Here is a 24,760-nt window from a genome sequence, read left to right as displayed (position 1 = left end):
TTTGTATAGGTACTTCCATTTGTATAGGTACTTGACTCACTTAGGCCAAGGTAAGATGTCCCAGTGCTTCCCCAAATGTTTCCAGGATGTTCATTATTTTGCTGGGATAATAATTTTGATATACTAACAGGCTCTCCACTCATGTTGGAAATTGAATCCTGGCTTTGACAACCTCTAGTAATTTTTGGTATATTAATTAGCCTTTCTGAGTCTCAGTTTCCTCATTATGAGATAGGGATAATAATATCTATTATTTAGAGCCATTGTGAGGATTAAATAAATTAATGTGAGGTATGCAGGGTCTGGCATGTAATAATGCCAAAATAAATCTTAGCTGTTATTACAAAAATAAAGCCACCTATTATTACAAAGCAATATTTTGTGTGTGTGTTTTTAAAAAATATATTTTATTGATTTTTTTACAGAGAGGAAGAGAGAGGGATAGAGAGTTAGAAACATCGATGAGAGAGAATCATTGATCAGCTGCCTCTTGCACACCCCCTACTGGGTATGTGCCCGCAACCAAGGTACATGCCCTTGACCAGAATCGAACCCAGGACCTTTCAGTCTGCAGGCCGACGCTCTATCCACTGAGCCAAACCGATTTCGGCACAAAGCAATATTTTGTAATTAGTACAAAAAAACAAGTCTTAGCTATTATAACAAAAAACATTTCCTACTAATGCCAGAAGTGGGTATATGTATATATACATATATACACACATATATATTTACATATACATATGTATACTATAAGGAAGAGGGAAAGTTTTATAGATAAAGCATATGAACAAATACTTGTTTAAAACAGACTGAGGCCCTGACCTGTTTGGTTCAGTGGATAGAGTATGGGCCTGCGGACTGAAGGTCCTGGGTTCAATTTCAGTCAAGGGCATGTACCTTGGTTGCAGGCACATCCCCAGTAGGGGGTGTTCAGGAGGCAGCTGATCGATGTTTCTCTCTCATCGATGTTTCTGACTCTCTATCCCTCTCCCTTCCTCTCTGTAAAAAAAAATCAATAAAAAAATATTTAAAAAGAAAAGCAGACTGAGATTCCAATGTACTTTATTAAGTGATATGTGTAAAAATTATTTCTGTTTTTATGTTATGACCCCTGTGCTTCCTAGAGCAAAAGTTTCAACTGAAAATATATTACATTATGGTATCTCCCGCTGTCTTAAAAGCTAATATATATATATTTTTAATTTTCAAAGCAAAATACAAATTTTAATATATGTGCCCATGATTCATAGAAATTGAATGTTTACTGACAAATGATGATATGAATAATAGAGTATCCAAATTCTCTAATATTAAAAATGTCTCATAAATAAGAGGTTTTATAATTCAGTAACAAAAAGAATAATAATAACCCATAAAAAATGAACAAAGCATGTGAGAGGACATTCTATAGGAAAGGAAATATAAGTGTCTCTTAGACATGTGAGAATATGCTTCTGCCTACCCCTTCACCTGTTTGCTGAGCAGACCTTATCCTCTGCTTTATTACTCCATTGCATTTAATTACCATTTAATAATACATATATATACATATATATACATATATATACATATATATACATATATATATATATATATATATATATATATATATATATATATATATATATTTTACTGTCTGTGTGTTCTTCCTAAAATGGAAGCAGGGACTTTGGTCACTGGGGTATCCCCAGAACAGTGTCTGCTACATAATAGGTACTTGGTAAGTATTTGTTGAAGGAATGAATCAATCTTACTCAAAAATGTAAGAAATATGAGTTAAAACAGCAAGATACTTTTTATTTTTACCTAACAGATGGGTAAAAATAAAATAATTGATAACACACTTTATGGGTGTGTGGGTAAACAGGCATGTTCATGAATTACTGGAAGCAGTGCAAGTTGTTTCAGCTTCCATGGAGGGAAGTTTGGCAATATTAACCAAAATTACAAGTGCACATACCTTTTGACTCAACAGTGCTAGTTCTACATACTTTACAAATATACTTACAAAAAGAAGTTTTTTCAGGGTTATTCTTATGGTGTTTGTAATGGCAAAAGAAAGAAAAAGAAAATATTCAGATGTCCATCTGTAGGTTTATCTCTATAAAGAGAGAATATAACACAACCAAATAAAGAATGAGGTCACACTTTATGTACCAGTATAGAACAATATACAAGATATATTGTTAAATGAAAAAAAAATGTGTGGAACAGGGTATGATATACACCTTTGTATAAAAAGTAAGTGAAATAAGAACACATACATTTATGCTTGTATTGTTATACAATATTACTGAAAGGATAGTCAAGATTTCATTGATTGCCTTAGGGAGCAGGAAGGAGAACTTTATTTTTTATTATTATTATTTTTTTATTGGGAAGGAGAACTTTAATTGTCTGTCATTTTTTGACATTTTGAATTTAGATTTATATTAATTTATTACCTTTACAAATATTCCAAGATTGTAGGAATGAATCATTTACCAAGTACAAGTATAAAAGCATTTATTAAGCAATACTGAAAAAAGAAAAAGAAAAAATAACTCCTGCTTTTTAAATGGCTGTTCTATTTTTAAAATAGACCCCTACTCTATTTGAATTAATTCCCTATTGGAAAAGCAGAACAGCATAGTGGTTCAAGAGCGTGGGCTATGGATCCAGCCTATCAGGAGTCAAATCACAACTCTGCTATTATTTGGCAGATTTCTCAAGTTTTCTCAACTATAAAGTGGGTATAAAATAGGGCCTAATTAATGGGATTTTTCAGATGAAATGAGCTTATTCATGTAAGGCCCAGTGCTTAGAATAGAGAAGGAACTCAATTATTGTTATTGGTATTTGTTTCTACAATATATTTAAAAATCTCATTAAATAATGGACCCATCAGCATTATTCAGGGACTTGGTATTTTAATGCTAATCACAGTTATCCTATTTCGGGTTTTTCAGATACCCCAGATGTCAGCATATATTATACCTTGGATGGCAGCAAGCCTGAATTTCTAAAGAGAATAGGTTATGGTGAAAATACTACATTTAAGTATACAAGGCCTATTACTCTGCCTGATGGAAAAATACAAGTTAAAGCTATTGCAGTCTCTAAGTAAGTTAAGAGCATGGTGATTAAAATGACTTTATAATATAATGATGCTTTAATTTTCTTTCTTTCAGTGGGAATTAGTGCTGGATTAGAGGGTATAAAAGAAAATTTATTTTAATTTCAACATATATCTGTAACTTTTGGTTTTTGTCTTCTGCTGAGGTATATTGTAAAGTGCAGAAATCATAAGAGTACAACTTAAGAAGTACTACTACGTATATTAATAATATTGTTTTTATTTTTAATGCTATATTGGAATTTCAGGAACCTTTGCAGGGCTTGGGACCTCTGAAGAGATTCATCAAGTTCTAGAGAAAACACTGTTTCTAGTGGATATTTCTTTTATTCCCCAGGACATAGCCTACAATCACCATGACCATTCTGTTTTATGTTGTATTGATTCAATTGATTTAATTGCTACTGTCACTTCCATTTGTGATATTTGCTATTTTATAACTTTCTTTCCTATTCAATGACTTTTACCACTTTACCAATATGGAAACACATCTTAATTTGGAAACCTTGTGATGTAGAGAAAAACTCAATTGCTTTGCAAGTCTGTGATAGGGGAATTATTTTGTGCAGCAAGACAGGTTTGGCCACATCTTTGGAGCACTATTAGTCCCCAGATCAATAACTGGCTGGCCCAGGTTCTGCTTTAAAAAAGATTATCAAGCCCTGACCAGTTTGGCTCAGTGGATAGAGTATCAGACTGTGGACTGAAGGGTCCCAGGTTCGATTCTGGTCAAGGGCATGTACCTTGGTTGCGGGTACATCTCTAGTAGGGGGTGTGCAGGAAACAGCTGATCAATGTTTCTCTCTCATCAATGTTTCTAACTCACTATCCCTTTTCCTTCCTCTGTAAAAAATCAATAAAATTATTTTTTTAGAAAAGAAATAAGATTATCAGGGCTCCCTCTGGTGGCTGATCTACTTCATGGCTTTCTGCGGAAAGTTACAAATTCTACACCAAAGATTGTTTTGGAATTTGATAATTTTTAAAAAGAATTAAATAAAAATTAAACCAAACAACCCCCTAACACATATTATTTTTCTTTATTAAATATTGGCATTTTTAGCTTTTTTCTACTTGTTAATCCACTTCTATCAAAACAAGTCTTCATAATTATCATTAAAAATTAACAAGCCAACCCTGGCTGGTTTGGCTCAGTGGCTAGAGCATCGGCCTGCAGACTGAAGAGTCCCGGGTTTGATACCAGTCAAGGGCACAAGCCCGGGTTGTGGGCTTTATCCCCAGTAGGGGGCGTGCAGGAGGCAGCCAATCGATGATTCTCTCTCATCATGATGTTCTCTCTCTCTGCCTTCCTCTCTGAAATCAATAAAAACATATACTTAAAAAAAAAATAGTGTTAGGTGAGTTTCTGGTGCTCAGAATAAATCACCACCAGTTTTTAGTTATGAGCACCTCTACATGACTTTCTTGTGGAACTTCTTTTGCATCAAAGAGGAACAAGATTAACTGTAAAATATTATGAATAAATCGAAAACATGGTAGCATTTGAGGATTAACAGTTTAAGTCTACCACAGCAACATATATTATGCTACCTACAGGAAAATTCACTTGAGTACATAGAATGATATACAGATAACCTCATTCTTTGTTTTAAAATAGTTTGAGACTTAAAGTATAAAATCTTTATGGTCAGTATGATAGAAAGTCTCCAAAAATGAATCATGCCTCCCAGTGTAGCCCCTCCACTGGAATGTGGGTTGGTCCTATGACTTACTTTTGACCAGTAGAATCTCTCAGAAATGGTGGTAAGGCTTCTGCTCTGGTCTCTTGGAACATAAACACTTCCAGCCAAGTTGACCTTTCAGTTGACCTCCAGCCCAGCCAATATCTGACTGCAATCACATGAGAGATTGCAGATTTGTTTTAAAACATTATGTTTTGGAGCAGTTTGTTACAAAGCAATAGATCTTCTTAATGAGAATAATGTAAAGAAAGACTATAGAAGTTATATTTTTATTTCCTCAATTTAAAATATACTAAATTTAGTAGCTAGACTAAGGGACTTTAATAGAGTTAATCTTAATTGCTATCCGGCTTTTTTGAACTATTTGTGCAATACCCAGACTTTTTCTTTTTAAAATAATTTTCAGAGACTGCAGACAGAGTGGCATTGTAACAAAGATGTTTCAGGTGGACTATGAACCGCCAAATGCAGCCTTTTCAGAAGACAGTGTTGAAAACATTCTTGAAGATTCTTCAAAGCAGGCAAGTAGTGAAACTATAATACATTCAGATAGTCACCACATTCTTGGTTCCTCCTTTCTCAGTGGTCACATCTTCCCTTTCATTTCATCACCACAGTCCTTCTACCTACAGCTCTGGACATTATCAACCATTGCAACATATCTTTGCTGATTTCCCCCCTTTGGTCCGCCTGTAGATTTTCCTGCCTATCATAACTGCCCATGTTCTAGTGTCCTCAGTGACTCCACGTTACCTATTGAAGTAACATACCTTTAGGCTGGCATCCCAAAGGGTCACTTCTGTCCTAAGTCATTCTTTTCTTGCTTTGTGACTCCCCTGTATATACTCCAGCCAAACTGAACTGTGTTTTCTATATTCTATCACTGCTCCCCTGGCACCCAGGCCTTCTCCTTTTATAAAATGCTGTGAATATGTGATTACTTTGCTCCTTGTCTATCATCCCCTGGCACTGTAAGCTCCAAGGTGGCACAGAGTACGTCTGCCATGCTCAATTCCTTGCACAGGGCCAGGTAGGAGAGGGTGGAGAGGATATATTTGTTAAATAGATGCACCAGACTAGTGGAGAAGCCCTCAATGGGCTGCTGTTACGTTGAAATCTTCATTCCCATGCAGCTGCAAAACACCACTTTGGGGAGTGAATGAGACCTAGCTAAAAATGACTTTTGAAACGTCAGACCCTGCGTTGTGGGCCTCAGTGAGACAGATCCAAGGATCAGAAGATGGGCCAACCCATGGAGAAGCAATCAACTAAAGAGTCTGTCACAGAGGTCGTGTTTAGGGTGACATAAAGTTTTCTGGGGAGTCCCGTTAGCCCAACAGTGGTCCAGAAGCCAGCAGGGAGGCTGTGGAACCAAAGCAGTGGGTGTGGGTAGAACATGGGGGCTCAAGTATGATCAGGGAAGGGATCTACACATGGCAGGGCCAGCTAGCAGAGGCTGAGCCTACACGTGTCAGCAGGTGCACAGGCTTGATCAAGCAAAAGAGACAGAGTCCATGGAGAAGGAAGCCCAGAGAGGAGTGTTAAGGACTGTATGTGGGCAGGTACTGTATATAAGTCCTATCTTGGGGGTCAGACCAAGATAGGACTTATGTTCAGAACCTGTCTTTGCTCCCTGGATTTGGTAGTTCCTCTGTTGTTACTCAGACTCCCATGGTCTTGATCACTTGATCTGGTGGGGCTCACGCTGTCAGCCAAGCAGCTCAGATACAAAGCTGTGTATTTCCAGAGTAAGGTGAGGCAGAAGTCACTTTGTAAATCCTTTCAAGTAAGAAGTATGCGCTATGACACTGCCTCTACCATGTAACTTTTTTTTTTTTTTTCATCCTTGCATAAGTTGGGACTGTGCATTTATTAAGTGGTACTATTACAAGAGATATTTTTATTTTTTATTTTTTTATTTTTTCCATTGATTTTTATTTTTTTTATTTTTCCCCCCTCCCTCCCTCCCACACATCCCCTCCCTCCCCAGAGCTTTATGTCCATTGGTTGTACTTATATGCATGTATACAAGTCCTTCAGTTGATCTATTATCTTCCCCAGATCCTCCTCCCCTCCCCGCTGAAATTTGACAATCTGCTTGTTGCTTTACTGTCTCTGTATCTATCTTTTGGTTCATCAGTTTATAATGATCTTTATTATCCACAAATGAGTGAGGTCATGTGGTGTTTCTCTTTCATTGATTGGCTTATTTCACTCAGCATGATGTTCTCCAATTCCATCCAGGTTGCTGCAAATGATGAGAATTCCTTCTTTTTTTATGGCAGCATAGTATTCCATTGTGTAGATGTACCATAGTTTTTGGATCCAATCATCTGCTGACGGGCACCTAGGCTGTTTCCAAATTCTGGCTATTGTAGATTGTGCTGCTATGAACATAGGGGTGCATATATCCTTTCTGATTGGTGTTTCTAGTTTCTTGGGATATATTCCTAGGAGTGGGATTACTGGATCAAATGGGAGTTCCATTTTCAGTTTTTTGAGGAAATTCCACACTGTTCTCCACAGTGGTTGCACCAGTCTGCATTCCCACCAGCAGTGCACGAGGGTTCCTTTTTTTCCCGCAACCTCGCCAACACTTGTCGTTTGTTGATTTGTTGATGTTGGTCTACCATGTAACTTAATGTTCACATTTTAAAGTGGGCTTAATGAAGAGAATAATATGCTTTTTTTTTTTTTTTCATTCCTAGGAACTGAAAAATGGATTTGTTGCACCAAAACCAAGGAAGAAATCTAAGAATGTTGAACATAAACCTGGTTGGAATGTTCACCATAGACATCTAGGTATGACATGAGAGGATGATGTTAACATCTAAATGCCAAATAGGTTCATAACTTACTTTGTCTGCAGAAGGGTTGGAATTAGAAATACTGGAATAGTAAAATAAGCCAGAATTTGAATTTTACTGCTGTGTAAGCTAATGCTTATTCAGGAGGGCTAGCTAACCTAGCAGTCTAACAAAGTCAGGTTTATAACTCCCTGCAACACACAAGAGGATCTATGGGGTTGAAAACAAAGAAAAAGATAGTAGAAGGTTTCAGGGGAGAGTGGACTTTGTGTGAAATGTAAATGAAAGCATCAAGTTTGAAAGGCTCACAGCACATCAGGGCTAAATGTGAAGTGATCACTATCTGGTATGGACTGCCTAAGGGAACCAGTGTTCTCTTATCTTGGAAACAACAAAGATAAATGTGACCATTGCCTCAGAAACCCTTCTCTGAAGCTCCACACCGCACTGGAGTTGGAAATTAGGGCTGCTTGTGGATGTCTAACTTACATCCTCAGGCAAGAGTCAGATGTTTCATTCTTACTGAGATGCTTTGAAACAACAGTTTCTAAAAACCTGATTTTTAGAGAAGAGAGTTTCTTGGCAGGCAAGAAATAATGTCACTCAATGGATGTGCTTTTAGGACATTTTACTCCTGCACTGTGTTCTGGGGAGAAATATTTCCTTATAAACTTGCAATTGGATTTATCTATTTTTCTAGCCTGATGTGAAATATTTTGGAATGTATCTGGGCAGATTTTAATTTTCTTAGTCTGGACTAATTTTTTTCTTTCTCAGTGCTGAGTGAGGGCATCTTTATGTAGTTGCTACTTTAAAGAAAGATTGTGATGACAGTGGTCCCTTATAAAAAGTTTTGCAACTATGAAGACATTTGCATGATTATATATATAATTATAGTTGTTCACAGAATGATGTTTTTGATGTACTAGTATTTGTATACCTCAAGGTAGGTGAAAGAACTAAGTATAAAACATTGAAAGATCTTTGCTTTCAGACAACCACATGGAAAGGCCCCCTTACCGTGAAGAATCAGTTTCTAGACCACCCAGAAATCCACCCCAGGTAACTTCTAAGGAAAATCTTCAGGGTACTAAATACCTACTGCCTTTTTATTGATTTTTTTTTTATTTCTATTGATTTTGTACAGAGAGGAAGGGAGAGAGATAGAGAGATAGAAACATCGATGAGAGAGAGTCATCGATCAGCTGCCTTCTGCACACCCCCCGCTGGGGATATGCCCGCAATCAAGGTACATGCCCCTGACCGGAATCGAACCTGGGACCCTTCAGTCCCCAAGCCGACGCTCTATCCATTTGAGCCAAACCGGTTTTGGCCCTACTGCCTTTTTAATGTCCTCCACAAAATACTTTAAGGTAGTGTTTCTCAGGCTTTTACCATGTGCCAAGAACTGTTTCAGAGCTGGGACACTGGGTTGGTTAAGAAAGCCTCCTGTACTCATAGCACTTATATTTTATTGGGGATGGGAGTAGGCAGATAATAAATATGTAAATAAACAAAAAATTGTAAGTTGTGATAAATATAATGAACAAGATAACACTGGGTAAATAGAATAGAGCAGTGGTTCTCAAAGTGTGGACCTCACAGACCAGTAGCATCAGTATCACATGGGAGCAAATTTTCAGCCCTGCCTGGTTTTGCTCAGTGGATAGAGCATCACCTATGCACTGAAGGGTCCCGGGTTCCATTCTGGTCAGGGGCACATGCCAGATTGTGGGCTCAGTCCCCAGTTGGGGGGCATGTGGGAGGTGGCTGATCAATGATTCTCTCTCATCATGATTTTCTATCTCTCTCTTCCTCATATATATAAAGGAAACGCAAATTTTCAGCCCCTCCCAAGGTCTACTGAATTAGGGACTTGGGAGGTGGGCCCACCAATATGTTTTAATTAGCCCTTTTTCTGATACACACTTAAGTTTGAGAACCAATGGGATAGAGAATGACTGTGAAGGAAGGACAGTGTTCTAATTCAGGGTAATAAAAGAGGGTGTCCTTGAAAATATGACATTTGAATTGAGCCCTCAAGATGAATAGAAGCCAACCCTGTAAAGATATTGGCAGCAGTAATAGCCAGTACAGAAAAGGGGGGATTGCAAGGAGGCTGGTGTGGAGAGCAAGGTAAGAGGTGAGGTGTGAGAAGTAGACTGGGGCCAGTGCATGGAGACCTGTGGTTCTCAAACATCTCTGCGCATGAGAATCACCTGAGGGGTTTCAAGTCAATCCCAGGAAGCCAGCCTCAGGAATTCTGATTTTATTGGTCTGATATGGGGTTTGGACTTGGTTTTATTTTATGTTATTTTTAAAATTCACCCACAGGTGATTCTAATGGTCAGGCATGATTGGGAATAGCAGATGCTATAGGTGAGTCCCATTGTAAGGAGTTTGATTTTCTAATTGTAAAGGGAATTCATTTGGATGCTAAGACATAATCTTATTTACATTTAAAGGAAGAGAAGGGGCTCTGGCTAGTGTGGCTCAGTTGGTTGAGCTTCGTCTCATACACTGAGAGGTCGCCAGTTTGATTCCCGTCACGGCAGAAGACCAGGTTGCAGGCTCAATCCCCAGCAGAAGGCAGCCCATCAATATTTCTTTCTCTCTCTCCCTCTCCCTTCCTCCCTCTCTCTCAAATCAGTTTTGAACAAATTTTTTTTTTTTAAAAGGAGGGGAATAAAAGTTTTCTCTTTGGCCACAGTATGGAGATTGGGCTGTAGAGGAATAAGAGGGGAATATCATTTGGGAGAGATGAGAGATAAAGGTAGTTTCTACCAAGGTTGTGCAAATGGTGATCATAGGAGGCAGTGGGAATCCAGATGTGTTTTGGAGATAGAGCTGACAGGTTTGGCTGAGGGATTAGATAGATAAGATGAGGGGAAAGGAAGAGTCAAGAGTGACTCTCAAGGCTCTGCCCTGAGCACCTGGAGGTGATGGTACCATTAATTGAGATGAGGAAGATGAGGGAGGAGCAGGTGTTCAAAGACTCATTAGAAATTCAAGAGGTCCTGGCCAGGTAGCTCAGTCAGAGCATCATCTCGATATTGCCAAGGTTGTGGGTTTGATTTCCCATTAGGGAAAGCCAAGAAGCAACAATGAATGCATAAATAAGTGGAACAATAAGTCTCTCTTATTTCCCTCTCTCTTAATCAACAAATTAAAAAAAATTCAACTGGAGGTGTTAAATACACTGTTGGCCATGCAAGTTCAAACCCAGGGTAGAGTCCAGGGCTGGAAATACATAAATGTGGGAATAGTTAATATACCAGAGTGGGCAAAATTAGGTTTACAGTTGTTAATATGGGAAATACAATAATTAATAAATAAGGGTGTCCAGAAAAAGAAGATAGCACAAGACAAAATCCTTGACTTTAGAGGTTGAGTATAAGAGGAAGAGCCTGAGAAGTAGGAAGAAAGCAAAACAAACAAACATAGAAAGCCAAGAGAAGAAAGGGTTTCTGAAGAAGACAGTGGTCATCTATGTCAAATGTTACTGGGATTCAAATTAGACAAGGACAAGGACTTGCCCATTGGATTTAAACAAAATGGAAGTGATTTATAATATAAATAAAAGCTATATCAATACTTTTTTTTTTTTTTACCATATAATACAAAAAAGATGCTCTTATACTAGTGGCCAACTGCTACTACTATTATAGCAATTTGATTTTTCAATGTTTATAAAATCCAATTTAGAATTTTGACATATAATGCAACCCAAGAACTCTTGTTCTCTCTTCCTCCAATCTGAGCCCCAAGTAGAGCATTTATGGAGTCACATTTTTTTTATATAGCCGCAACTGCTTCTTATGTACTCATGATTCCAAGTCTGATCACACTTATAATCTATAATAATAAAAGTGTAATATGCTAATTAGACTGGACAGCCAAATGACCTCCTAGATGTCATTCTGGACATCCTTCTGGATGAAGCCTCTGTGGCGAGGGTTGAGACAGAGGCGGTTAGGGCTATCAGGCAGGCAGGTGAGTGGTTGGGGTGATCAGGCAGGCAGGCAGAGGCAGTTAGGGATGATCAGGCAGGCAGGCAAGCAGAGTGGTTAGGGGCAATCAGGCAGGCAGGCAAGCAGTTGGAGCGATCAGGCAGGCAGGTGAGTAGTTAGGGGAATCAGGCAGGCAGGCGAGCCAAACCGGCCCAGATAAACTTATGGTTTTTTGTGTTTTTGTTAATCCTCACCCAAGGATATTTTTCCACTGATTTTTTTTAGAGAAAGAAGAAGGTAGAAAAGGGGATTGGGGGAGGGGGTAGTGAGAGAGAGAGAGAGAGAATAACAACGCGAGAGAGATGCATTGATTAGTTGCCTCCCACATGGATCTCAACCAGAGCTGGGAATGAACCTGCAAGACAGGTACATGCCCTTGACCAAGAATTGAACCCTTCAGTGTGCAGGGCTCATACTCTAACCACTCCGAGCCACACCGGCCAGGCCTACACTTATGTTTTTAATGTAATATATATGTATGATTATGATTAGCACTTTAATTTTTTAATGGTGGGTACTGGAATAATCATTACCTATGACTTCTCCAACCATGATTTTTAAAGGGTGGATGCTGGATATAAGGCAAAATATTATAATTTGCAGTGAAATTTTGCTATGCCACAGCTTTTACCAAGATTCTGTTACATTCTTAATTTTAGTTCCCTAGTTTTGCGCACATAACTGGCCATCCGAGTTTGACAGCCACAGAGATCATGAGAATTCAAAGGGAGACAGACTTTCTCAAGTAAGTAATCTCATTCTCTGTACTGTTTCTTAAATCCTTCTATGACGCATTATGGTCAAAAAGAATTTAAGGATGAAGTGTAATGGTGTTTGGCTACCCCTAACTGTGTTTTATTAAATTTTTACATATTTTAAAGGCATAATTGGCATATAAAAAACTGCATTTATTTAGTGAGTACAATTAACATATGAATATAACTCTGAAACTATCACCACAGTAGAAAATGAACAAATCTATTACCTCCAAAAGTGTATGCCCTTTTGAAATTTCTCTCTTGTGCCTCTCCTTATTCCCAGGAAACTATTGATTTGCTTCTTGTCACTGTAGCTTAGTTTGCATTTCATTCCATATGTAACTAGAATGTTTCTGAATGTACTCCTCTTTTTTCTTAGCTTCTTTAACTCAGGCCAATTATTTTGAGGTTATTTTTAGATTTGTCCATGTTTTGCATGTATTAAACATTTTTGTCTTTTTTTTTCTTTAATGGTTGACACGGTTACAGATGTCTCCATTTACTCCACCCTCACTCCTTTGCCTGCCTGGCCATCACCCCACTGTTGTGTAGTTGATGGGTTATGCATATATATTCTGTACCTAATCCCTTCACCTTCTTTCATCCAGTACTCCCTTTCTCCTTACCCCTGATAGCTATCAGTCCATTCCATGTATCCATGCCTCTGTTTCTATTTTGTTCATCAGTTTATTTTGTTCATTATATTCAACCTATAAGTGAGATCATATGGTACTTATCTTTCTCTGACTGGTTTATTTCACTTAGCATAATAATCTCCCGGTCCATCCATGCTGTCACAAAGGGTAAGAGATCCTTCTTTTTTACAGCCGCGTACTATTCCATTGTTGTAAATGTACCACAACCTTTTTATCCACTCATCTACCAATGGGCATTTGTAAATAATTTTGTAAACACACTGTTTCTAGATCTTGGCTATTGTAAATAAGGCTGCTGTGAACATAGGGGTGCATATGTTCTTTCGAATTGGTGTTTCAGAATTCTTAGAATATATTCTCAGAAGTGGGATACTGGGTCAAAAGGCAGAAAACTCCATGCTATTTTCCACAGTGGCTGCACCAATCTGCATTCTCACCAACCAGGGTTCCCTTTTCTCCACATCCTCACCAGCAACTTGTTTGTTGACTTATTGATGGTAGCCATTCTGACAGGTGTGAGGTGATATCTCATTGTGGTTTTAATTTGCATCTTTCAGATGTTTAGTGACATTGAGCATTTTTTCATGTCTGTTGGCCATCTGTGTGTCCCTTTTGGAGAAGTGTCTAGTTAGATCCTTTGCCCTTTTTTTAATTGAATTGTTTGTCTTTCTGGTGGTAAATTGTATAAGTTCTTTATGTATTTTGAAAATTAACCCCTTATCAGATATATCATTGGCTAATATCTTCTCCCTTTTCATTAAAAAAAAAATATTTTAGATGATTTTTTACAGAGTGGAAGGGAGAGGGTTAGAGAGCTAGGAACATCGATGAGAGAGAAACATCCATCAGCTGCCTCCTGCACACTCCCTACTGGGTATGTGCCTGCAATCAAGGTACATGCCCCTGACCGGAATTGAACCTGGGACCTTTCAGTCTGCAGGTCGACACTCTATCTGTTGAGCCAAAAACGGTTAGGGCTCCCTTTTCATTTTATTGATGGTTTCTTTTGCTGTGCAGAAGCTTTTTAGTTCGATGTAAGTCCCACTTGTTTATTTTTTTCCCTTGTATTTCCCTTGCCCTAGGAAACATACCAGCAAAAATATTACTATGAAAGATGTCTGAAATTTTACTATGTTTTGTTCTAGGATTTAAAAATATGTATATTTTATTTTGACTTTTTTACAGAGAGGAAGGGAGAGGGATAGAGAGTTAGAAACATCAATGAGAGAGAAACATTGATCAGCTGCCTCCTGCACAACACCACTGGGGATATGCCAGCAACTGAGGTACATGCCCTTGACTGGAATTGAACCTGGGACCCTTCTGTCCCCAGGCTGATGCTCTATCCATTGAGCTAAACCAGTTAGGTCTGTTCTAGGATTTTTATGGTTTCATGACTTACATTTAAGTCTTTTATCCATTTGGAGTTTATTCTTGTGTATGGTGTAAGTTGGTGTCTACTTTCATTTGTATGTATGTATCTGTCCAATTTTTCCAATACCATTTATTAAAGAGACTCTCTTTACCCCACTGTATCTTCTTGCTTCTTTTGTCAAATATTAATTGACCATAAAGGCATGGATTTATTTCTGTGTATGCCTGTTCTTGTGCCACTCCTTTTTTCTCAAGATGTTTGCATAATGTATCTTTTAGTGTTTTAGGTCTTGCTTTGTTAAAAATTGTACCAGGCAATCCCTGCATTTTAATTGAGATGTTGAGAGCCTATTTATTTTACTTATTGATATGTTTGAATTTAAATCAGCCATCATGTTATTTGTTTTCTGTTTATCTTATTTTTTATTTGTTGCCTTTTTTTTCTGCCTTCTTTTGGATTAATTGGTATGATTTATGATTCCATTTTATCTCCTTTGTTGACTTATTAGCAATAACTTTTTTTAGTGGTTGCTCTAGAGTTTATAGTATATGTACTTTTAAAACTTATCATAGTTTATTTTCAAGTAATATTATACTTAATATATAGCATAAGAATATTATGACAGTATATTTCCAATAACTGAATATCAATAGCTTTTGTGCTATTGTAATACATTTTATTTTTACAAATATCATGAACCCATAATACATTATTACTTTTATACTAGAGGCCCAGTGCACGAAAGTTGTGTGCTGAGGGAGGGGTCTCTCAGCCTGGCCTGCGATCCTCTCACAGTCTGAGACCTCTTGGGGGATGTCTGGGACCCCTCCCTCCTTACCACCGGCCTGCTCGCTGCTCCTTACTGCTTGGCTCGCTGCTCCTTAGCATTGCTGTGGAGGCAGGAGAGGCTCCTGCCACTGCCACTGCACTCACCAGCTGTGAGCCTTGCTTCTGGCTGAGTGGCGCTCTCCCTGTGGGAGCACACTGACCACCAGGGGGCAGCTCCTGCCTTGAGTATCTGCCCGCTGATGGTCAATGTGCATCATAGCGACTGGTTGTTCTAGTCATTCCGTTGTAATGGTTGCTTAGGCTTTTATTATATAGATAATTAATTATTTTTTGCAGTCCTTTATACTTTTTATTGTGCTTAAATATACATAAATAAAATTTAGCATTTTAAGTGTAAAATTTCATGGCATTAAGTACATTTACAATGTTGTGCAACTATCTTCACGATCAGTTTCCAGAACTATTTTGTCATTCTACACAGAACCTCATTCCCATTAAGCAATAATAAGCCCCCATTACTCCCTCCCTTCAGTCTCCAGTAACCTACTTTGTCCTACTTTGTTCTACTTTCTGATTTTATAACTATCTATTCTAGTTACTTCATATAGATGGAATCAGACATCATTTGTTCTTTTGAGTCTGATTTCACTTAGCATAATGTTTTCGAGGTTCATCCATGTTATCATGGATGTATCAGAATTTCATTTCTTATCTTATATAATAAAGAGCTAATATGCTAAATAGACCGGATGGTGGAACAACCTTCTGGAATGACCTTCTGGAACAATCAGTGGGCAGGGCAGCCAATGAGGTAGCTGGTGCTGCGAGGGCTGGGGCTGCAAGGGCTAAGCCCCTCCCATGAATTTCATGCATTGGGCCTTCAGTTAAATATAAATAATATTTCATTGTGTGTATATACCACGTTTTGTTTATTTGTTTATCTGTTAATAGATAGAAACATTTCCACCTTTTGTCTATTTGAATAATGCTATTATGAACATTGATGCACAAATATCTGTTTTGAATCCCTGCTCTCAATTCCTTTGGGTATTTGACTAAGAGTGGAATTTCTGGATTATATAGCAATTCTATGTTTAACTGTTTGAGGAACTGCCAAATTGTTTTCTCCAACAGCTGCATCATTTCACATTTTCATCAGAAATGCACAAGGGTTTCAATTTTTCAGACTCTCACCAGTACTCATTTTTTATTTTTCGGATAATAGTCATTCTAATGAGTATAAAGTGGTATCTCATTGTGTTTTTGATTTACATTTCCAGAATGGCAAGTAATATTGAACTTTTTTTTCATGTGTTTCTTGGATATTTGTAAATCTTCTTGGGAGAAATGTCTATTTAAGTCTTTTGCCCATTTTTTAATAGGTTGTTTGTTTTTTAAGTTTAGGAGTTCTTTATATACTCTGAACATTAATTCTTTATCAGGTATATTATTTGTAAATATTTTCTCCCATTTGTAAGGTTCTCTTTTCACTCCCTTGTTAGTGTCCTTTGATATACAAAAGGTTTTTTAAAGTTAAATTTTAAAATATTTTTATTGATCTCAGAGAGGAAGTGAGGAGAGAGAAAGAGAAACATCAGTGATGAGAGAGAATCATTGATTGGCTGATTCCTGCACACCTTACACTGGGGATCGAGCCCACAATTCGGGCATGTGCCCTGACTAAGAACTGAATCGTGACCTTCTGGTTTATACGTTGACGCTCAGTCACTAAGCCATGCCAGCCAAGCATCTATTTCTTCTTTTGCTGCCTATGCTTTGGGTGGCATATCTAAGAAATCATTGCTAAACCTAGTGTCATGAAGCTTGTCTTTTATGTGTTCTGTTAAGAGGTTTATAGATTTACCTCTGACATTCAGATCTTTGATCCATTTTAGGTTAGTTTTTGTATATGTTGTAAGGAGGGGTCCAATTTCATTCTTTTGCATGTGGATATCCAGTTTTTCTAGCACCCTTGTCAGAAAGACTGTCCTTTCCCCCTGACCCTCACCAATATCATTTGACCATACATACAAAGGTATATTTCTGGGCTCTCCTATTCTATTCTATTCTATTCTATTCTATTCTATTCTATTCTATTCTATTCTATTTGTCCATATGTCTGTTCTTTATTTTTAATTATTATTATTTTTTAAAATTGATTTTCCACAGAGAGAAAAGGAGAGAGATAGAGAGCTAGAAATGTCAATGAGAGAGAAACATCGACCAGCTGCCTCTTGCACACCCGCTACTGGGGGTGTGGCCACAACTAATGTACATGCCCCTGACCGGAATCGAACCTGGGACCTTTCAGTCTGCAGACCGACGCTCTATCCACTGAGCCAAACCGGTTTGGCTGTTCTTATGTTAGAACAATACTTCATATATTAGTTAGCTTTGTAGAAAATTGTGAAATCAGGAAGTGTGAGTCATCCAACTTTGTTGTTCTTTTTAAAGACTATATTGACTATCTGAGGTTACTTGAGATTCCATATGAATTTAGGATGAGTTTTCTTTCTGCAAAAAATGTCATTGAGAATTTGATAAGAATTTCATTGAATCTGTAGATTGCTTTAGTTAGTATTTTCATCTTAATATTAAGTCTTCTGATTCATGAATATAGGATGTCTATCCTTTTATTTATGTCTTTTAAAAATTTCTCTCTGAGAAGTTTTATAGCTTTCATTGTACAAGTCTTTTACCTCATTGGTTAAATTGATTCCTAAACATTTTATTCTTTTTGATATTATTATAAATGGAATTGTTTTCTTAATTTCCTTTTCAAATTGTTCATAGGAATACAACAGATATTTGTATGTTGATTTTTTTTATCCTACCACTTTTCTAAATTTCTTATTAGCTGTGTGTGTGTACACCCTAGGGTTTTCTACATATAAGATCCTATCATCCATGAACAAAGATAATTTTACTTTTTTCTTTTCTTTCTTTCCTGTCTGTTACTTTATTTACTTGAGTTCCTGTCTTTCCTTTCTCTCTTTTGTCATTTATTTGATTTATTTCGATTTTCTTTCTTTATTTATTTCTTTATTTATTTCGTTCTTCCTTCTTTCACTTCCTCTACTTCCTCATCCTTCCTTCCTTCCTTCCTTCCTTCCTTCCTTCCTTCCTCCCTCCCTCCCTCCCTCCCTCCCTCCCTCCCTCCCTCCCTCCCTCCCTTCCTTCCTTTCTTTCTAGTTTTAATGCTTTTTATTTTTTTCTTGCCTAATTGCTCTGTATAGGACTTCTAATACTATGTTGAATAGAAACAGTGAACGTGGGTATTCTTGTCTTGCTATTGATCTTAGGGGAAAAGCTTTCAGTCATCCACCACTGAGTATGATGTTAGCTCTGGGGTTTTTGTATGTGACTTTTAGAATGTTGAGGAAGTTTTCTTTTGTTCCTAGTGTATTCAGTGCTTTTAATCATAAAAGAATGCTGAGTTTTGTCAATGCTCTCACTTTGGCTGATATTCAGAACCCTGGTAGGTTGGTGAGGGCTACACGATGGGATTCATCTGCCTAGGAAACTGGGACAGATGTTGCTGGGGCAGGGCCTTGGCACTCTAACCAGGTGAGTGGAAACATAGGCAGAGCTTAATAGACGGTGACCCTCCAGAGAGTCACACAGACTGGGCTCAGTGCTCAGGGAGAAAGTTAGAAAAGTGCAATGTAGACATTACTAGAATTCCCTTGGCTTATCCTCACAAACCCAGTGCCAAATCCAATGTGATAGGACAAGTCAGATCCCCACAAAAAGTGGGATCTAGGCTGCTTCTAACTTCAGCTGCATTCAGGAAGTGAGATGGCCTGGAGGTGAAAGATACCAGTGGTTCCAGCTTGAGTCCAGTTTGTAATAAAACGACATAGCCTATGAGAGTATTTTACTTTTTTTTTATTTTTAAAGATTCTTGAACACTTATAGATTTTCACTTGACTTCTTACATGATCAATCAGGAACCTTTTCTGTTTTAGGTGTGCCCAGTGCCTCGCCCTTCGCCCATCTGATCCCTTGGTTCGCTTCTGTCAAGATTGTGGCTTTCCTGTTCCACCTGTATTTGGTTGTCGTCTCTCACCCTCAGAAGGAGCTCAGGTGAGCAGCAAAGTCCTTAAAAGTTTCTTTCATTGGGTTATCTGATCTTTATTTGCAGCAGCAGAATAGTACCTGGCAAGCACAAACCACAAATATAAATACTTGTTTAAAATAATGCTGGCAGGTTAATCTCTTACTGTCTAACTAATGAACAAACTTGGTTGCAATGCCACTTAATATTTTTTTTGTGTGTGTGTGTGGCCTTGTAGAAGCACAAACTCAAAAATAGTGAAATCTTATTGTTTCAACGATGCATAAATGGATAAATATTAATTTCCTATTTATGTGATATTTCTGTTTATAATCTGGGAATAGTAAGGAAATATATTCTAGAAATAAATCATATGTATTAATTACAAGTCTATATATAGTCATAAGATACATCATTCTGTCCAAAGAAGCTGTTTATATAGGCTAAAGATAGATTAGTATATCTAAATTTAAAAGTTTTAGCCAAGTATAGATAATAATTTATATTATCTTACTACTAAGTTTGCAGTTAGTTAGAAAACATACTTGGCTTACTAAAAATTAATACCTTTACCAAAACACATTCATTCTTTTAAAAAAATATTTTATTGATTTTTTACAGAGAGGAAGAGAGAGGGACAGAGAATTAGAAACATCGGTGAGAGAGAAACATCGATTAGCTGCCTCTTGCACACCCCACATTGGGGATGTGCCCACAACCAAGGTACATGCTCTTGACTGGAATCGAACCTGGGACCCTTCAGTCCGTAGGCCGACGCTCTATCCACTGAGCCAAACCGGTTTCAGCTCGCTTTTTTTCTTTCTTTCTTTCTTTCTTTCTTTCTTTCTTTCTTTCTTTCTTTCTTTCTTTCTTTCTTTCTTTCTTTCTTCTTTCTTTCTGTTTTCTAAAATAAACATGGTTTTAATCTTAATATGAAAAAATAAGAATAGAGGTAATTACTTTAAAAATGTTTTTACAAAAGCAAATTAAACCGTACATTCTATGATCTACTTATACCTTCAGTTTTGCATCCCATGACAAACTTGACCTCTTTCTTTGCCCAGTTGGGCTTGTGTGCAGAATGTGGAAGCATGGTGCCCATGAACACTTCCTTCTGTGTGGTGTGTGAGGCTCCTCTTGCTCTGCAGATGCAACCACCCGCCAGCTTCCACATGAAGGTAATGAAATGCAACTTTGTAAAAACATGAATGAAATATATAGAAAGTAATGCTTGAGCAATTGTCTTTCTTCAGTTGATGGAATTGGCTAACAAGTGATAAGCCAATATCTGTGAACAAAATCCACTCGAATTTTTGGAAAGGCATGTTGTCCAAAAGTTTAACTTCCCAATGGGATCTATAATATTAAGAAGAATACATACTCAGCAACCATTAATGGTAAAAACTCTCAACAAGTCCTAGTCGGTTTGGCTCAGTGGATAGAGCATCAGCTTGCAGACCAAAGGGTCCCGGTTCGATTCCAGTCAAGGGCACATACTTTGGTTGCAGGTTCCTCCCTGCCTCGGGTCCTGGTTGGAACTTGTGCAAAAGCCAACCAATCGATGTGTTTCTCTACATTGATGTTTCTGTCTTTTCCTCTTCTACTCTTCCTAAAAATCAATGGAAAAATATCCTCGGGTGAGGACTAACAAAAACAAACAAACAAATAAACAAAAAATTCTTAGCAAAGTGGGAATAGAGGCATCATACCTCACTATAATAAAGGCCATATATGACAGACTCAGGGCCAGCATCTTACTCAATAGGCAAAAACTGCCTTAACCGGTTTGACTCAGTGGATAGAGCGTTGGCCTGCAGACTCAAGGATCCCAGGTTCGATTCTGGTCAAGGGCATGTACCTTGGTTGCGGACGCATACCCAGTGGGGTGTGTGCAGGAGGCAGCTGATGGATGTTTCTCTCTCATCGATGTTTCTAACTCTCTAGCCCTCTCCCTTCCTCTCTGTGTAAAAAAAAAAAAAAAAAAAATCAATAATATACACATACATATATATATAGATAGATAGATAGATAGATAGATAGATAGAGATAACAATACACTGTTCACTGTGGTATCAAGGCCATCCAACACCAGAGCAAACAGGCTGTGAAGAAGCTCTATAAAAAAATTTAAAAAATAAAAATAGGCAAAAACTACAAGCATTTCCCTTAAGAATAGGAACAAGACTGGAATGTCTGCTTTCACCACTCTTATTACCAAGCCTCTCATGATTAACAGAGAACAATGTTTCTAAATATGGAGACAAGAAGAAATAAAAGGCACACAAATTGAAAAGGAGGAAGTAAAACAGTCATTATTTGCAGATGACATGATATAGTACATAGAGAATCCTAAAAATTCCACACACAAAAAAAATCTAGAATGGATAAATGAATTCAGGAAAGTAGCAGAATACAAAATAAATATCTAGAAATCAGTTGGCGTTTCATACACCAATAATGAAGTATCAGAAAGGGAAACTAAGAAAAAAATTCCATTCACAATTGTTTCAAAAAGAATAAGATACCTAGGAATAAATTTAATTAAGGATGCAAAAGACCTGTACTTAGAAAATTATAAGACACTGAAGAAAAAAATTGAAGAAAATACAAAAAACTGGAAGCATATACCGTGTTCATGGATAGGAAGAATTAACATTAAAATGTGGAATCTAATGACCAAAATGAACTTACAAGCAAAATAGTTATAATCATAGAAGCATATGGACAGATATCAGTGGTGGTGGAGGGACTAAGAAAAAAAAAAAAAAAGAGAGAGAGAGAGAAACTAAACAAACAAAAAGAATACATAGAAATGTGTTCTCTGCCGAAACCGGTTTGGCTCAGTGGAAGAGCGTCGGTCTGCGGACTGAAAGGTCCCAGGTTCGATTCCAGTCGGAGGCATGTACATTGGTTGTGGGCACATCCCCGGTAGGGGGTGTGCAAGAGGCAGCTGGTCAGTGTTTCTCTCTCATCGATGTTTCTAGCTCTCTACCTCTCTCCCTTCCTCTCTGTAAAAAAACAATAAAATATATTTAAAAAAAGAAAAGAAAAGAGAAATGTGTTCTCTGAATATGGATTTAGAGGACAAATTGCATGGCAGCCTACTTAGACAACTTTTTGCTTCATATATTTAAACTTCAACATTGCAATTACTGTTGACTTCTAATCTTGTTCTTAAATTGTCTTCATGCCTTTGTTTGCTTTATTTGCACATTTCTTTGCTCAGAGGAACATGAATTTCTTATTCTCTGTTTTCAAGGAGAAAGTAATCTGTCGCACCTGTGGCACAGGGAATCATCCTTACCTGAAATACTGCCTCACCTGTGAGAGCACCCTGCCTTCATCAAAGGAGGTATGTGCCTGTCCTATATTTAGTGGCTGCTAAGGTTCAGCGTTAATGATAATGAATAAATATAATCTACAGGGCAGGAGCAATGTCTCTAAATATGGAGAGAACTCTATATATTTACCAACACAAATTTTTTTTTCAAAGTCTTCATGGGGATTCAATAAAACCTACAATTTCTTACAATTTTATTTACTAAGTTTGCATGGAAGGCTGGCAGTAGCCATTGGTTAATGGACCCATTCACTTTCATTTACAGTCAGGTATGTCTGTATTTAACTATACCATGCTATGTTTTGAAATTGAGAACATTGCCGGCACCCACTTCTGAGTTTCCTACCAGCTTATTTCGAGTGTTTAAGATGAAGGAATAGGGGAATAGGAGTATATGCAACTTAAGTAGAGCAAATGGGTTTAGTTTAGATGATCTGTTTTATGTTTATAAACTATTTCTGATGAAGATGAGTTTTTAAAAATTACTTCCAGGTGACTCTTGTCCTGGTTTAACAATAACCAAAGAGAAGTCGCTATTTCCTAGCCAACTTAGAAGGAAAATACTTGACACTTTGGGGGATTTGTTTTCATGTCAGAGAGATTCCTTGGGAAACTGGACAAATGAGTGATGATTACTGTGATCAATATAGTTAGTATCAAATGAGGGTGTGTTGGTTTTTCTGGGGTTACTAAAAACAAAGCACCACAAACTGAGTGGCTTAAAACAACAGAAATTTATCATCTCACATTTCTGGAGGACAGAAGTCCAAAATCAAGGTGTTATCACACTTCTTCTGAAGCTCTAGGGAAGGTGCTGTTCATGCCTCTCGCCTAGCATCAATCTTCCCTTGGCCAGTACACGAAGCACTTCAGCCACATGGCCACCTTCTCGCTGTGTGTCTTCACATTTTCTTCCCCCTATGTGTGTCTGTCTCTGGACCACCATAATGACCTCATATTAACTTGATTACCTCTATGAAGTTACTATTTTCAAATAAGTGCATATTCTGAAGTATGGGGGTTAGGACTCCAACATATCTCTTTGTAGGAGACACTGTTAACTCCATAAAAGGAGAGTTGAACAAGATGTCTTTTAAGGTTGTGTCTAACTGCTGACAATATAATATTAGCTGATTTGAAGGAACTCTTTTTGTTACAATCTTTATTGAGGCATAATTTATATTCAATAAAACTCACTCACTTTATACAGGTTAATAAATATCAGTAATTATACATAATCATTTAAACTACCACCACAATGAAGTTACACAACAATTTCATTACCCTAAAAAGTTTTTTCATGTCCTTTTGCATTTGAGGTTCTCCATGATCACTAACCCCAGAAAATTCTGATCTCTTTTGACATTGGTTTTACCTTTTACAGAAGTATGTAGTTTTTTGTGTTGTTTTTTTTTTTTTTGTATTTTATTTCCTTCACTTAGCACAATTTTTTTAAGGTTCATTCAAGTTGTTATATGTATTAATAACTTTGATCATTGCATGTTATTCCACAGAATGGATATAAATACAACTATTAACCAAAAAATGGGCACTTGTGTTCATTTCTGGTGTCAGGCTATTATAAATAATGCTGCTGTGAACATTTACATACAAAATTTTGTATGGACATAGTTTTCATTTCTCTTGGGTAAATGCTGAGTAGTAAGATTTCTGGATACTACCTAAATTCATGTTTAAGAATTTATTTAGCAACATCTCAGAAATGAATAACAATTGTATTTTTATTATAATTCAGTTCAGTGTTATTATATTTTTTATTATAATTTATTTTCTTTCAAAATATATTTTATTGATTTTTTTCAGAGATAAAGGGAGAGGGATAGAGAGTTAGAAATATTGATGAGAGAGAAACATTGATAAGCTGCTTTTTCTTTTCTGTGGGAGGATTGGAGAAAATAGTATTAACCTGCCTGTCAATGCCATTGTGTTCACTAGTCCAGGTGTAGTGGAGATAAAGGTGGTCCTGGGAAAGGGGAGACCATTTCCTGCTCCAAATGCGGCCGCCAGAACCGCCCGGGTGCTTTCTTCTGTGACTGGTGTGGAGCCACGGTGGGTATTTGAACACTGAGCTTCTTGATGCAGAGACCCTCACCCCAACCCTAGAAAGAGCCAGGTTCCCCCTCTTC

General features: G+C 37.4%; 1 protein-coding gene across 10 annotated transcripts in view; it reads left to right on the top strand.

Annotated features, from left to right (window-relative positions):
- Positions 1-24,760, top strand: part of DZANK1 (double zinc ribbon and ankyrin repeat domains 1) — a 53,643-nt gene that overhangs the window by 2,785 nt on the left and 26,098 nt on the right. For 7 of the 10 annotated variants that reach the window (XM_036418845.2, XM_036418842.2, XM_036418841.2 and 4 more), the window contains 9 exons: positions 2,952-3,105; positions 5,228-5,342; positions 7,530-7,623; positions 8,623-8,690; positions 12,298-12,383; positions 19,185-19,302; positions 20,338-20,451; positions 22,533-22,625; positions 24,570-24,683. In XM_036418845.2, coding sequence (XP_036274738.1) covers positions 2,952-3,105; positions 5,228-5,342; positions 7,530-7,623; positions 8,623-8,690; positions 12,298-12,383; positions 19,185-19,302; positions 20,338-20,451; positions 22,533-22,625; positions 24,570-24,683 — 956 coding nt within the window. The remainder of the gene's footprint in view (positions 1-2,951; positions 3,106-5,227; positions 5,343-7,529; positions 7,624-8,622; positions 8,691-12,297; positions 12,384-19,184; positions 19,303-20,337; positions 20,452-22,532; positions 22,626-24,569; positions 24,684-24,760) is intronic. The other 3 variants (XM_036418849.2, XM_045574671.1, XM_045574668.1) reach the window with 2 other exon arrangements.

The sequence above is a fragment of the Pipistrellus kuhlii genome, unplaced genomic scaffold, assembly GCF_014108245.1.
Source record: "Pipistrellus kuhlii isolate mPipKuh1 unplaced genomic scaffold, mPipKuh1.p scaffold_m20_p_6, whole genome shotgun sequence".
Lineage (NCBI taxonomy): Eukaryota > Metazoa > Chordata > Mammalia > Chiroptera > Vespertilionidae > Pipistrellus > Pipistrellus kuhlii.
This window is presented reverse-complemented; position numbering and strand designations above follow the sequence as displayed.